This window comes from Diaphorina citri, unplaced genomic scaffold (genome assembly GCF_000475195.1).
Source record: "Diaphorina citri unplaced genomic scaffold, Diaci psyllid genome assembly version 1.1 scaffold154, whole genome shotgun sequence".
In the NCBI taxonomy this organism is placed as follows: Eukaryota; Metazoa; Arthropoda; class Insecta; order Hemiptera; family Psyllidae; genus Diaphorina; species Diaphorina citri.
This window is the reverse complement of record NW_007377591.1, coordinates 294,908-309,726: the sequence shown is the minus strand read 5'-3', so window position 1 is coordinate 309,726 and position 14,819 is coordinate 294,908. Positions and strand designations below refer to the sequence as shown.

At 39.0% G+C, this 14,819-nt stretch overlaps 1 protein-coding gene and 1 long non-coding RNA gene across 2 annotated transcripts in view; both read left to right on the top strand.

Annotated features, from left to right (window-relative positions):
* Positions 1-160: 160 nt before the first annotated feature.
* Positions 161-14,819, top strand: part of LOC103505167 (regulatory-associated protein of mTOR-like) — a gene marked incomplete at its 5' end in the record, with an annotated part of 18,672 nt that continues 4,013 nt past the window's right edge. The window contains 9 exons of the mRNA XM_026820515.1: positions 161-297; positions 527-641; positions 2,812-2,987; positions 3,776-3,946; positions 4,010-4,065; positions 5,040-5,225; positions 13,178-13,331; positions 14,090-14,206; positions 14,657-14,770. Of these exons, the coding sequence (XP_026676316.1) occupies positions 161-297; positions 527-641; positions 2,812-2,987; positions 3,776-3,946; positions 4,010-4,065; positions 5,040-5,225; positions 13,178-13,331; positions 14,090-14,206; positions 14,657-14,770 (1,226 nt within the window). The remainder of the gene's footprint in view (positions 298-526; positions 642-2,811; positions 2,988-3,775; positions 3,947-4,009; positions 4,066-5,039; positions 5,226-13,177; positions 13,332-14,089; positions 14,207-14,656; positions 14,771-14,819) is intronic.
* On the top strand, positions 5,729-7,078 carry LOC103505147. The gene is made up of 3 exons (XR_541159.3): positions 5,729-5,801; positions 6,450-6,596; positions 6,799-7,078. It is a non-coding gene; the product is annotated as an uncharacterized LOC103505147 (long non-coding RNA).

Below are 14,819 nucleotides of genomic sequence, written 5' to 3'. Positions count from 1 at the left end.
TTTGTAAATCTGATGATTTTTTTTTTTTTTTTTTTTTTTTTTTTTGTGATTTGTTTTTTAATAGTCCTTTTCTTTTCCTCAATCCCCAAACTATTTTGTCAATATTATTTTAAAAGGGACTGAACTTTAAACTTCCTAATAATAATATGTCCATTTCAAGCCAAATTGTTTAGTTTGTTTGTTTTTTGTCTTCTGTTCGCAGGCCAAAGAATCAGTTCCTAAAGAAGTGAGTGATACGAAGATTTCCGCATCTTTGTCTCTCCCGCCTTCACCTTCCAACAGATCCGGGTTTTTGGCGTAAGTATTAAATTTTATTATCGGATGTTTGGTGGTTTTTTTTATCCAGTTTTTTTTTTTAATATTTTTTATCCAAGTTCTTGAAGAAGGTAAGTTTGAAAATTTTAAATCACGTTAACGAATGTATATCACAAATGTAAATTTTATTACTTCACTTGTATTCGACACACTAACCTCCAGATCCCAAAGTCCTCTATGCTAACCACTATTCCATTTATTTTGATTTCAGTGCCGAATCTCCACCTACCTCTCTATTTGGTAACTCAACTTTAGACTTGAATCGTTTGTCTTCCCCGCGATATACACCACTGACGTTCAGAACAAGGAATACCGTACCCAACACGGTAAGCCAAAATTATTGCAACTTTGAATTGACGATTTAAGTAACCATTTAACTAAGGAAGTGGTTCGTCGTCCCACGTTTTGGGGTAAAATGAACTTTTTGGTGGGGATCCCAATTTTTATTTCCCATTCGAATCTTGATTTTGAAAAATCGGAAAAATTCTAATATTTCTGACCAACATTGTATAGGATTATACTCTGCCTTTACAGACACAATTGCGTGGAACACACTGCCTAGAGGTAAACCCTCTATAAGTTTATACCCTATGTAGCGAAAGTATAGCAATATACCTATAATTTTCTTGTGAAAAAATACTTAGACACTTGAAATAGTCCAGCTGTCTTTTAATCTTTTCAATTTGATTTAAAGGTCTGTTTGAGTAGTATGCTGTGTCATATGGCAACCCAGACGCTGGGCAGCTCATCAATAAATAATTGATTGTTTCTCTCTAATGTATAAACTTCCAATATTCCAGGGCTCTCTATAAAATAATTCCTAATATTCCAGGGCTCTCTATAAAATAATTCCTAATATTCCAGGGTTCTCTGTAAAATAATTCCTAATATTCCAGGGCTCTCTATAAAAGAATTCCTAATATTCCAGGGTTCTCTAGTGTCGGACTGTCTAGAACAATTGAATGACAAGCATCATCTCTTACGTCAGTGGCTACTCATATGTGTAGGGCGACTATGGAATAACTACGACAAGGCTAGGTGGTGCGGGGTTCGAGACTCGGCACTGGATAAGTTATACACACTGCTGAAGGATCCCATACCGGAGGTACGTCTTGAATAAGATGAGTGTTTCACCGCTGTTTTTATTTAGTAGCAATGAGACATTGCAACTGCTACATTGGACTCGTGTGGTCTGTGTCGTAGCATGCCCATCCCGTAGTGTGTCCCACATCAGATGGGCTAGAAGAAACACAATACTTCCCATTTAGGTGCTGGGTCAACACGAGAACACCAGAAATTTGCAATCAAAAACGAGCTCAATTTTTTGTCATGGTGGGCATCGAACCCGGGACTTCCCATTTAGGTGCTGGGTCAACACGAGAACACCAGAAATTTGCAATCAAAAACGAGCTCAATTTTTTGTCATGGTGGGCATCGAACCCGGGACCTTCTGGATGGCAAGCAAGCGCATTACCACTGAGCTAACCGTGCCCCCAACAATTCGAATTTGTATTTTTTTCCCCCGTGATTTTGTTGTTTGTATCAACTTGTATATTTTTTCTTCTTCTCTCAGGTGCGAGCAGCGGCAGTATATGCTCTGGGCACGTTCATGAATTCCGTAACGCAACGCAGTGAACACGCCAACAATATTGACCACAGTGTAGCCACCATGTTACTTAACACAGTGTCCCACGATATGAGTCCGCTAGTGAGAAAGGTAAGGGGGTGTTTCAATAATAATCCAAATGGAAAATAAATGACATTTAATTTTTTTTAGAAATTGTTTCTTCAAATTAAATTGGTCCCAAAGGCAAGGAAAACCTAGACCCTTGACAAATGGAGTCTGCCTGAAGGCATGTGATGTGTTCCAATCCACTCGACCCCAAAATACATCAATAATGAATTAATTTGAGGTGAAGGCGAGAGCCTTTAAATAATTGTTGTGGACATCACCGCATTACTAAGAACCTTCTTTACTATTTGCATAATTTCCATTATGTTTGGCGCATTTGCTTTGTAAGTGCAAGGTCGTAGGTTCGAACTCTGCCGGGGCGAATTTCATCCTAACAGATAAGGTTCGTTCTCGGAACGGCTGGCTTTCTCCTATACTGTCGTTGTCTAACCTTAGGCATTCGGTGTGTTCATCTTTTTTAGTCCATACGTTCAAAATGCCCATAGAACATTATCCTTCATGTCCTCATGATGGTGACTAAATTTTCAATGTGGTCGAACAGCTCATTATTATGTCTCCTTCTGTAGTTGCCATTTTCGAAAATTGGAGTCAAAGTCTAGGAGTGGCACTTGAGTGTACAGAGGTCTTGTGATTATGATTTTTGGTATACAAGTAACTACAGCTGACAATTCATCTACCAGCAGATAGAGGGCGTTTCGGGCTGTGGGTTAGTCCAAAAAACTGAAAAAAATCCAAAAATGTGGGCTAGTCCGGTTTACCTCTTGGCCCCTCAATTAATCTGTTACCTTTTTCTGTCCCTCCAGATAACAGAGGACGGTACTCTGGCTGAAGACTCAACGGGTAATTCCTCTTCTCAACGTTGTCCCCTGGTCTCCACCGAGTTTGTAGCTTGGAGTACGCGGTATTTCTCGCAACCCGTCATGTCTCGCTGTGATGTTGTGGATGTCGAGAGTAAACCGTACTACCAGAGAGAGTACAGGTGAGTACAGCCTCTTTATGTGTTCATACTGTCAGAATGAGACTGCAAAGTCCTTGTACTCCCGCAGTCTAAACAAGGTTTGTAGCTTGGAGTACGCGGTATTTCTCGCAACCCGTCATGTCTCGCTGTGATGTTGTGGATGTCGAGAGTAAACCGTACTACCAGCGAGAGTACAGGTGAGTACACCCTCTTTATGTGTTCATACTGTCAGAATGAGACTGCAAAGCCCTTGTACTCCCGCAGTCTAAACAAAGTCTTTTGTATTGGTACAGAATTATTTCAGCAGTTTTAAATAAAGAGAGGCCTGAAGCCTTGTTCCACAAAAATAAAAAAAAAACTTTGTGCCTGCAAGTTATGGCGTAATATTACCGAAGAAAAACCTTTGAAAATCTTGCACAACCATTTTATTAGTATTGTTGTATGATGTGTTATTATCTAATGCTTGAGATTGACTATTATGTCATTTTTCTCCTTTCATGCCAATATTTTATTACTATGTTGTCGTTGTTTGTATAAAATTCAATTCCATTTTATTAGTTGTGACGTCAAAATGTCAGATGTGTCGTAAAGTGCAACTCTGCGAGGGAATCTGTTTTTCACTTGTCTCTTTTTTACTTTTTTCCTTTAAATCTTATAAATCAAATTTCCCTCTTGATATTTTTTCCCTTAGAAGGGAATCTGTTTTCCTTTTTCCCCTTAAATCTTCAAAATAGGGAGGGAATCTTTTTCTTCTTTTTTTCCTTTAAATCTTCAAAATGAAAATTCCCTCTTTCCATTTTCCTTCTCAGGTATCTAAGGAACGCACAAATCAGACGCGACGCCCGTGAGGAACAGAGACGGGCCTACGTGTCCCGTCTAGATCACCAGGTGTTCTCATCCCGCACCAACTATGTTCCTACGGCACTGCTTTTACATCCCTACGAACCTCACTTCATAGTGGCGGCTAAAGATGGACTCAGGTAAGATCAGAAAACATTCGATTTTTTTGGACTTTGGTTCGTTTTAAGCTCGTAATGTGTTAGATCACCAGGTGTTCTCTTGACCGACACGAGCTTTGTCAACAAGTCACTGTCCACAGGTAAGATTTTTTTTTTTTTCTTTTTAGTTTTTTAAAAGTACCGTAAGATCTCGTCTGGAATTTAGCTAGTATATTCCCCACAAGTTTCCACAAGATTTCGACTGGAATTTAGCTATATTCCCCACAAGTGTCCACAAGATTTCGACGGGAATTCAGCTTGTAAAGGAAGAACTTACTCATAAATTTCGCTGATATGGGAAAAGATTTTTTTTTTTTTTTTTTTTTTTTTTTTAGTTTTTTAAAAGTACCGTAAGATCTCGACTGGAATTTAGTTAGTATATTCCCCACAGGTGTCCACAAGATTTCGACTGGAATTTAGCTATATTGTCCATAGGTGTCCACAAGATTTCGACGGGAATTCAGCTTGTAAAGGAAGAACTTACTCATAAATATCGCTGATATGGGATATGGGAAGTATAAAAAGTACACTAAACTTGTGCGGGTCATTCTTTTTCAGCCAAGAGCGGAAAACATTGCACGATTGGCTTTTTTTGTATTATTTTTAGCTACTTTTTTTTTTCATTTCATTGGCCTTTGAGTATTTTTTTCCAGAAGTAGGTACTAAAAAGTACACTAAACTTGTGCGGGTCATTCTTTTTCAGCCAAGAGCGGAAAACATTGCACGATTGGCTTTTTTTGTATTATTTTTAGGTACTTTATTTTTCATTTCATTGGCCTTTGAGTATTTTTTCCAGAAGTAGGTACTTTTGCGAAGTGCAAAGTTGATTTTTTGAAACAGCCTTTTGGTGGAATTGAACCCGCGTATTCCCGTTCACCAGGCGAGCACCTTGACCACCACAGAAAGATGATTCAACCAATGTTAAGCGGTTCTCTTCCAAAAGAAATTTAAAAAAAAAAGTTCTTGATAGAAGAATCTTTTCTGCTCAGTCGACACAAACTTTAGCTATCACGCTAAAATTTTATACAAGGAGGTTTCAGCTTAAAAAAAAAAAAATGCGCTTTTTCTGTTTCAGTATCCCCATTCTCAAGTTCGAAGGCAGGTCTGTCCGTCTGTTGGGATCAGCCTAGTCAGAAGTTACTGGTCGGGGGAGATGCAAGGCATATACGGATTTGGGACGCTGGTACCGAGCTCAAAGCTCAAGACATACCTACCGGGGCTGGTCCCTGTAGTGTGTCTTGTATGTCCCTCGATAATAATGGTAATAACCTCATAACAATAATAGAGAAGAATAAAATTGAACTGAATACCTAGTGAATAGGCGTAGTGATCAAGCAAGACCCTCGCCTGGTAAACAGGAGGGCGTGGGTTCGATCCTGGTCGAGGCATGGAATTATTCGATCCTGGTCCATTATTATAATTTGACGCACTCTTTAAAAAAAGTACCTTATTATTATCCTGCTAGGATAAGACTTGGAAATCCCTACTTTAGAAGTCTATTCCTCGAACAGAACTGGAGGGTCCCAGTTACTAAGCTACGCGGGAATCGAACCCGCAACCTAACTTATAGGGCAGGCACGGTACCCACCCTCCAAGCTCATCAAGCTGACTTCATCTATATATATATATTTTCCTTTTCAAGTTTCCTTAAAATTGAAATAGTATAAATAATGTTCTCTTTCGGATATCCCGAACAGATAAGTACGGCTGGCTTTCTCCCATCCTGTCCTCGATTTCGGGATGATAAGAACTCCGTTTTCTTTCACCTCATGGTGTACAATACTAACGGGATTCTGCTCAACACAATCAAACCTCATGACTGGCTCATGTCAACTAGGTAAGTAATATCCACCCTCCAATCCTTTGGGATTGAGTTATAAGTTTTACATTGTAAAATCTTATATTATAAAATGTTACTATAATCTCAAATAACAGGCAAGAATGTCATGGTTGGTTTACCGCGAACAGATTGAGACTTAATCAAGAGAAAACAACTTTACTTTAACCCCTATAAATCCTTTCTTCCTTGTACCTATTCAAATGTATGCCCAATTTATAAATGTTGAATAAAACAGAAAAAAAAAACAACCCCGAATCCATTCCATCTATCAGTGCATCAGGCCTATCTATTCGTCCCACTGAATCAATCAAATTCCAAAAAAAAAAAAACCGAATCCATTCCATCTATCAGTGCATCAGGCCTATCTATTCGTCCCACTGAATCAATCAAATTCCTTGACTCACAGAATTACCCTTGGACAATAATGTTAATCCTTGGTTTAAGTTTTTTGAAATTCCCCAATCAGATGGCTTAATCCAAGGGATTAAATTAAACGGAGTTTAAACCTGGCCATAAGAGGTCAAAATTCATCAATTAATTCTGGTATTAGTATAAGTAGGGCCATCGGCTTTAATAAACGCCCTATGTCACTGCCACTTGGTTAGATCTTTTGTGACATTCATCTCACGTTGTTGTTGATTTCAGATTATCTCCCGTAACTTGCATGTCGTTTCACAAATACAACGTTCTGCTAGCGGTAGGCTGTATTGATCTAAATGTGGCTGTATATTCCATGTCCGATTATATCATGACGGCTAAGAGGTGACAATCGCTTCTGTCCATAACGTGAAGGTAAGTTTGTTTGTTTGTCCCAGCAGAGGTATTGAATTTTATCCTCAATGTGATTTGAGAATTTGACAATAGTAATGGTAGTTGCCTGCTACTGGAGTAAAGGGACTTTTCAGTCCTATGCGAGCAGTATACATAAATAAGCTCCATTATACTTTACCCAAAACCATATTTATAACCATGTTTTTCCTGTTTTCCTTGCCAGGAATTCATTGTATGGACAACGTCGGATTCCAGCTGAAACGGAAATGGTGCAACACAAATCTTACTAGACTGAATAAATTCAAGCAGGCCTTTCATATATTTTTAAGATGTGGAACAAGTTACCAGAGCTCTTTTGATTGGGAGCTGACAGGGTTTGAAAGTATGTTCCCAAAGGAATAGATATGTCCTGTGTCCTCAAAGAATGTAGGAACACCCTGTACATCAGAAGCGGAAGATCATTTAATGGAGAATCTGAGAGGCATCGTCCTAATACACGGTAAAAGCTTTTGAAAAATGGGGTTGTGGTTTTACAAAGGGCTAGGCTTGTAAGCTTATATTTACGAAAATGATAGAGATCTTTTTTTATATATTTTATTTTTTTCATTTATTTATTTTTCTTCTATTTTTTCAAGCCAACCCTAGCCTAGCTCTGTGTATAACCCCACCACCTAACTGATAGCCAGGGTCTCTTTCCTGAGAGGACTTGGATTAGATTCTCACCAAATTCAACGATTCTAATATTTCAATTTATTTATTTTTGGCGTGTGAGGCATCAGTTTTATATTTATTTTATTAATGGGCCCCAGGATTGGGACGAATCAATGTGGTAGGAGAAGATTGGTATTGTAGGGACCCAAGGATAACCCCACCACCTAACTGATAGCCAGGGTCTCTTTCCTGAGAGGACTTGGATTAGATTCTCACCAAATTCAACGATTCTAATATTTTAATTTATTTATTTTTGGCGTGTGAGGCATCAGCTTTATATTTATTTTATTAATGGGCCCCAGAATTGGGACGAATCAATGTGGTAGGAGAAGATTGGTATTGTAGGGACCCAAGATAATCAGACAGTTGAGTTCTTTGCTCAAAACCTAAAGTCTACACTCAGGGTTTTTAATAAAATCTCACTGGATGATTTAAATGTGAGAATGTCACAAGAATTAAATGACATTTTTGGTTTGCCAACACTCACACTTAACTTATACTTTTTATGTCACAATCACAACCAATTGAAATTAGACCAGTAACAAAGTGAGTTTTTGTCAGTTTTTTTTTTTTTTTTTTTTTTTTTCAATTTAAAATAGCCCAGTAAAAAAGTGTGTTTTTTTGTTTTTTTTTTTTTTTTTTTTTTTTTTAATTGGTTACTAATGTTTTTATTGTTCTGTAGCTCAATTCTCAGTATTATGTGCCTCACATTTCAGATCATAGAGTTGATTTGGTTTTTTCTTCCATTTTCCAAGTAGTTGATACGTTCATTTGGTACTTTTTCAAGCAATACTCGCAAGTAATAGGTGCCTATAATGGTTTTAATTCTTCCCTCCTGAAAATGCAATCAATCGGAAAAAAGAGCAAATAAATAAAATCAATACTAATAGAGTTTTTAATAAAATTTATTAATTTATTTTCAACAAGTCATTGTGATTTTTTCCAATGTAAATGTTTCAATTTTACATATTTCTTCTCCCAGGGGTTCACATATTGAAAACATGTTCAGATGTTGGCTGCCTATTCAAAAGGGCCAAGTTCAATATTCCTTTATTAGATAAAATTTGGTAACACAAGAAGGTACATTAATGTACTTATGCTGTTTTTATCAGAAGACTGTTTAGGATATCTCGTTGGTGTTAAGATCACACAGCAGTATATTGAAATATTTTTTCATTAAGTAAGGTGAACACATGGCGTGAACATACGCAACGAGTGGTGAACGTTCATATCAAATCCAACCAGATTATATGCGGCAGGTAAACCATTCACTTCATTCATTCATAGGTTGCGGAGGTCTGCGTCTTCCATTGTAGAAGGTAGCTCTATATTCCTTCAATGATGTCTCTCCACTTTGTTCTATCTTGCGCCAGCCTTTTGATTGCCCCGTATGTTGGTCCATTTCTTGATGTCATCCATCCACGTCCTTCTCTGCCTTCCACGATCTCGTTTCCCTTCTATTCTTCCTTCAATGATTTTGAGTAGGAGTGTTCCATTTGATCCACGGAGTATGTGACCAGTGACCAGCATATCGTAACTTTCTTTTCTTCATTTATTTCATCCCAATCATACTCGTATTTAGTTGATTAAGTATCAAGCTATCAAGTACTGTAAGACCCCATTCCCACTTGTCCTGAGTTTCATCCGATTTTTTCCCTACACAATACTCTAGTTAGTCTAGTTACTCTTTTCCAGTTCATCCATCCTACATTCCTACAGCCACTCGTGGTCCATTCCTTGATGTCATCCATCCACGTCCTTCTCTGCCTTCCACGATCTCGTTTCCCTTCTATTCTTCCTTCAATGATTTTGGGCAGGAGTGTTCCATTTGATCCACGGAGTATGTGACCAGCATATCGTAACTTTCTTTTCTTCATTTATTTCATCCTAATCATACTCGTATTTAGTTGATTAAGTATCAAGCTATCAAGGTATCAAGTACTGTAAGACCCCATTCCCACTTGTCCTGAGTTTCATCCGATTTTTTTCCCTACACAATACTCTAGTTACTCTTTTCCAGTTCATCCATCCTACATTGCTACAGCCACTCGATGCGCAATCTCACAATCCAGTTCTTCCTCCTTGTGCACTATTGATCCCAAGTTCGAATGTCCTGTAGGCAATGTAATTAAATGAGAATGTTCCCACTACACACGACACATTTTTTTTTTTTCGAAGGACAAATCGGAACGGGCCTCAAGGGTACGGAGGTTTCTCCGACCTACTTTTCTCTTTTTATGTTATTTCAAAGGGGCTTTTATGATTATCACTGTGGCACTTTCGCCATTTTTCAACTTCAACACCCTGGCTGGCTTCCAGAGCATATTCCATTGTGTTTACCCACAGAAACCCATGTATTTAAACATCTCCCTTGACATGAGAGACAGACTCTTTGATTCTTGGAATTTTTCATCAGAAAATGGTAAAATTTCACTCAGAAGCCCTCTTTCAGATAACCATTGAAAATACATAAAATCACTGTGCTGTGTCTGCTTCCAAGTGCTCAGACAGGAATAATAAAACACGACTAAGCTTTGGTTTTGATATCGATTCAATCCCAATTTCTGCCAGCCCATTTAGCGGGGAAGGTATTGCGCCCACCTTGTAAGAGCTAGGTGGCAATTTCGATTCCACAAAGAAGCTTTTTTTTTCAAATAAAATTTTACACGGGATTCGAATTTTCATTCAAAATATTAATCGACATTTCACATTCGCATGGAACTTCATAAAGTTACTGAGTCTTCCATCAAGATCTGAGTAAAATATTATTCCTCTCTGTGGCACTTTCGCCATTTTTCAACTTCAACACCCTGGCTGGCTTCCAGAGCATATTCCATTGTGTTTACCCACAGAACCCCATGTATTTAAACATCTCCCTTGACATGAGAGACAGACTCTTTAATTCTTGCAATTTTTCATCAGAAAGTGGTAAAATTTCACTCAGAAGCCCTCTTTCAGGTAACCATTGAAAATACATAAAATCACTGTGCTGTGTTTGCTTCCAAGTGCACAGAGAGGAATAATAAAACACGACTAAGCTTTGGTTTTGATATCGAATCCCAATTTCTGCCAGCCCATTTAGCGGGGAAGGTATTGCGCCTACCTTTCGATTCCTCAAAGACGCTTTTTTTTTTCCTCCAAATAAAATTTTACACGGGATTCGAATTTTCATTCAAAATATTAATATAAATGCATATCCCATTATCTTCCATTCTATTTGATTCCAGGTCGCGATGTGCCCGATTCTACTACAGACTGGAACGCTATCAAACTCAAGCGAGTGTCTTCATCTAGTTCTCTCAGTAGTTTGAACTCAAGTCAAGTTGCCTCTTTCTCCGTTAGTAGTGGAGGTAGCGCTGGTAGCACGTTTGTGTCCGTGTATCAGAAGTTATGGCAAGGTAAGAGTTTGAACTTAAGACTAGTTGCCTCTTTCTCCGTTAGTAGCTGTTTAAACTGTTTAAAGTAGCTAATCACTCGTCTTCACGAGGCTGAGTGCACCCTGAACTCCAAAAACTTTCGACCCCATTGGGAATCGAACCCGGACCTCCGACGTGCAAACCTAGTGTGATACCCACTTGGTCACGGAGGTATCGCGATGTGCCCGATTCTACTACAGACTGGAACGCTATCAAACTCAAGCGAGTGTCTTCATCTAGTTCTCTCAGTAGTTTGAACTCAAGCCAAGTTGCCTCTTTCTCCGTTAGTAGTGGAGGTAGCGCTGGTAGCACGTTTGTGTCTGTGTATCAGAAGTTATGGCAAGGTAAGAGTTTGAACTCAAGCCTAGTTGCCTCTTTCTCCGTTAGTAGTGGAGGTAGCTGTTTAAACTGTTTAAAGTGGCTAATCACTTGTCTTCACGAGGCTGAGTGCATCCTGAACTACAAAAATTTTCGACACCATTGGGAATCGAACCCGGGACCTGCGACGTGCAAGCCTAGTGTGATACCCACTTGGTCACGGAGGTAGCTTAAAAAGTACACTAAACTTGTGCGGGTCATTCTTTTTCAGCCAAGAGCGGAAAACATTGCACGATTGGCTTTTTTTGTATTATTTTTAGGTACTTTATTTTTCATTTCATTGGCCTTTGAGTATTTTTTCCAGAAGTAGGTACTTTTGCGAAGTGCAAAGTTGATTTTTTGAAACAGCCTTTTGGTGGAATTGAACCCGCGTATTCCCGTTCACCAGGCGAGCACCTTGACCACCACAGAAAGATGATTCAACCAATGTTAAGCGGTTCTCTTCCAAAAGAAATTTGAAAAAAAAAAGTTCTTGATAGAAGAATATTTTCTGCTCAGTCGACACAAACTTTAGCTATCACGCTTAAAATTTTATACAAGGAGGATTCAGCTTAAAAAAAAGCGCTTTTTCTGTTTCAGTATCCCCATTCTCGCTTTGCTATTGATTTTTTAAATTTGATAGCCTCAGCTAGTAGGTGAAATAGTGAATTATTTAACACTCTCCTTAGGGAGTCGTTTTTCGTGTCTCCAATCAGCCTAGTCAGAAGTTACTGGTCGGGGGAGATGCAAGGCATATACGGATTTGGGACGCTGGTACCGAGCTCAAAGCTCAAGACATACCTACCGGGGCTGGTCCCTGTAGTGTGTCTTGTATGTCCCTCGATAATAATGGCCCACTTGGCACTCAAGTGATCCAAGGCCCGCGGCTTCAAACATCTCGAGCAAGCCGGGGTTCTCACCCATTTAAAGTTTGAGAATAATAATGGTAATAACCTCATAACAATAATAGAGAAGAATAGAACTGAATACTTGTATCGGTGGCGTAATGATCAAGCAAGACCCTCGCCTGGTAAACAGAAGGGCGTGGGTTCGATCCCAGTCGAGGCATGGAATTTTATCCTCATTTATTTGAAAATTTGACCACATAATAATGTAGCTCTAAGGGTTAGGTGGTAGAGAACGCCTCCGGCGTTAACCTCGCCTAGTGGTTACCTTCCACTCAAGAGTCCATTATTATAATTTGTAGTTGACGCACTCTTTAAAAAAAAGTACCTTATTATTATCCTGCTAGGATAAGACTTGGAAATCCCTTCTTTAGAAATCTATTCCTCGAACAGAACTGAAGGGTGCCAGTTACTAAGCTACGCGGGAATCGAACCCGCAACCTAACTTATAGGGCAGGCACGGTACCTACCCTCCAAGTTCATTAAGCTGACTTCATCTTTTTTTTTCCTTTTCAAGTTTCCTTAAAATTGAAATAGTATAAATAATGTTTGTTCTCTTTCGGATATCCCGAACAGATAAGTACGGCTGGCTTTCTCCTATCCTGTCCTCAATTTCGGGATGATAAGAACTCCGTTTTCTTTAACTTGAATCGTTTGTCTTCCCCGCGATATACACCACTGACGTTCAGAACAAGGAATACCGTACCCAACACGGTAAGCCAAAATTATTGAAACTTTGAATTGACGATTTAACCATTTAACTAAGGAAATGTTTCGTCGTCCCACGTTTTGGAGTAAAATGAACTTTTTGGTGGGGATCCCAATTTTCATTTCCCATTCGAATCCTGATTTTGAAAAATCGGAAAAATTCTAATATTTCTGACCAACATTGTATAGGATTATACTCTGCCTCTAGAGTTGGCATTTCTTAGCAGTCCTTTCCAGGCAGCCTTATGTATCTCATGTCCTGATACGTTATTCTCACTCAAGCCTTGGTCCACACAATCTTTCCAATTGTTGTTGTTGTAGCGGCTTTAGCTTTCGCCGAATGGCGATAGCAGAATAAAGAAAAGATTGTTTTCTTTAATTTTAAATTGTACATTATACATGTTTAGACTGCTGGGGTAAAGCGACTTTTCAGTCTCATTCGAGCAGAATAAACAAGGTATATTCTATTCTATTGTACATTATTTTTCTCTTTATCTCCCTCCAGGTTCCCAGGAGCTAGCCGTCGGATTCACGGACGGGTCTGTGCGTAAATACGACACGCGTCTACCACCGCATGACGCAAAGGTGAACACATGGCGTGAACATACGCAACGAGTGGTGAACGTTCATATCAAATCCAACCAGATTATATGCGGCAGGTAAACCATTCATTTCATTCATTCATAGGTTGCGGAGGTCTGCGTCTTCCATTGTAGAAGGTAGCTCTATATTCCTTCAATGATGTCTCTCCACTTTGTTCTATCTTGCGCCAGCCTTTTGATTGCCCCGTATGTTGGTCCATTTCTTGATGTCATCCATCCACGTCCTTCTCTGCCTTCCACGATCTCGTTTCCCTTCTATTCTTCCTTCAATGATTTTGAGTAGGAGTGTTCCATTTGATCCACGGAGTATGTGACCAGTGACCAGCATATCGTAACTTTCTTTTCTTCATTTATTTCATCCCAATCATACTCGTATTTAGTTGATTAAGTATCAAGCTATCAAGTACTGTAAGACCCCATTCCCACTTGTCCTGAGTTTCATCCGATTTTTTCCCTACACAATACTCTAGTTAGTCTAGTTACTCTTTTCCAGTTCATCCATCCTACATTCCTACAGCCACTCGATGCGCAATCTCACAATCCAGTTCTTCCTCCTTGTGCAAAATGTGCACTATTGATCCCAAGTTCGAATGTCCTGTAGGCAATGTAATTAAATGAGAGTGTTCCCACTACACACGACAATTTTTTTTTTTCTTTTTTTCGAAGGACAAGTCGGAACGGGCCTCAAGGGTACGGAGGTTTCTCCGACCTACTTTTCTCTTTTTATGTTATTTCAAAGGGGCTTTTATGATTATCATCTTGTCTTTTATAAGAACGCTATTAATTGAGGATCCTTGTTTTCTTGTTTATTCCAGTGAGAGTGGCGAGGTGCGAGTGATAGATACGAAAACATCGTCAGCATCCCTAGCAGTGTCCACGTCTCAGAATATGACAACCATGGCTGTGCATCCCAACAGTAACATCTTTGCATGGTATGTATTATCCCAGGGATGCCTAACCTTTTCAGAGGAAGATCGACTTAAATTTTCAATACAGTCTTGCGATCGACTTACCGAATGAGAGATTTGACTCTGAATTTGGTCCACTAGTTTAGAGTCATCGGGTGTGTACGATGATATTGTCAGGTTCAAACAATGCCGATTGGTCAGCCCTGTATTATCCTAAAAAGCAGTAGGTAACAGTAACGCTAAATTAAGCGATTTTCAAAATTCCAATGAAGTTGCCACTAAGACATTTTTTTAATGTTCTTCGTGGTAACACGTGTGCTCAACTGACAACACTTTCGCCGGGCCTTTTTTTAAAATTTTCCTATTTAACTTTTGAATTATCAGATTTATCAGACCTTATGCCACCTTGTCTCATGCAGCGTTTCCCATGATTTATTAATAAATTTGTTTCTACTTTCCTCTACATTTTCACAGTGGTAGCATGTGTAGACATTCAAACGGGACGACATTCTCCAACCTCATGGTGTACAATACTAACGGGATTCTGCTCAACACAATCAAACCTCATGACTGGCTCATGTCAACTAGGTAAGTAATATTGGTCTGTTCTTCTTTCGGTATGTAGTTTTTTTTTTTT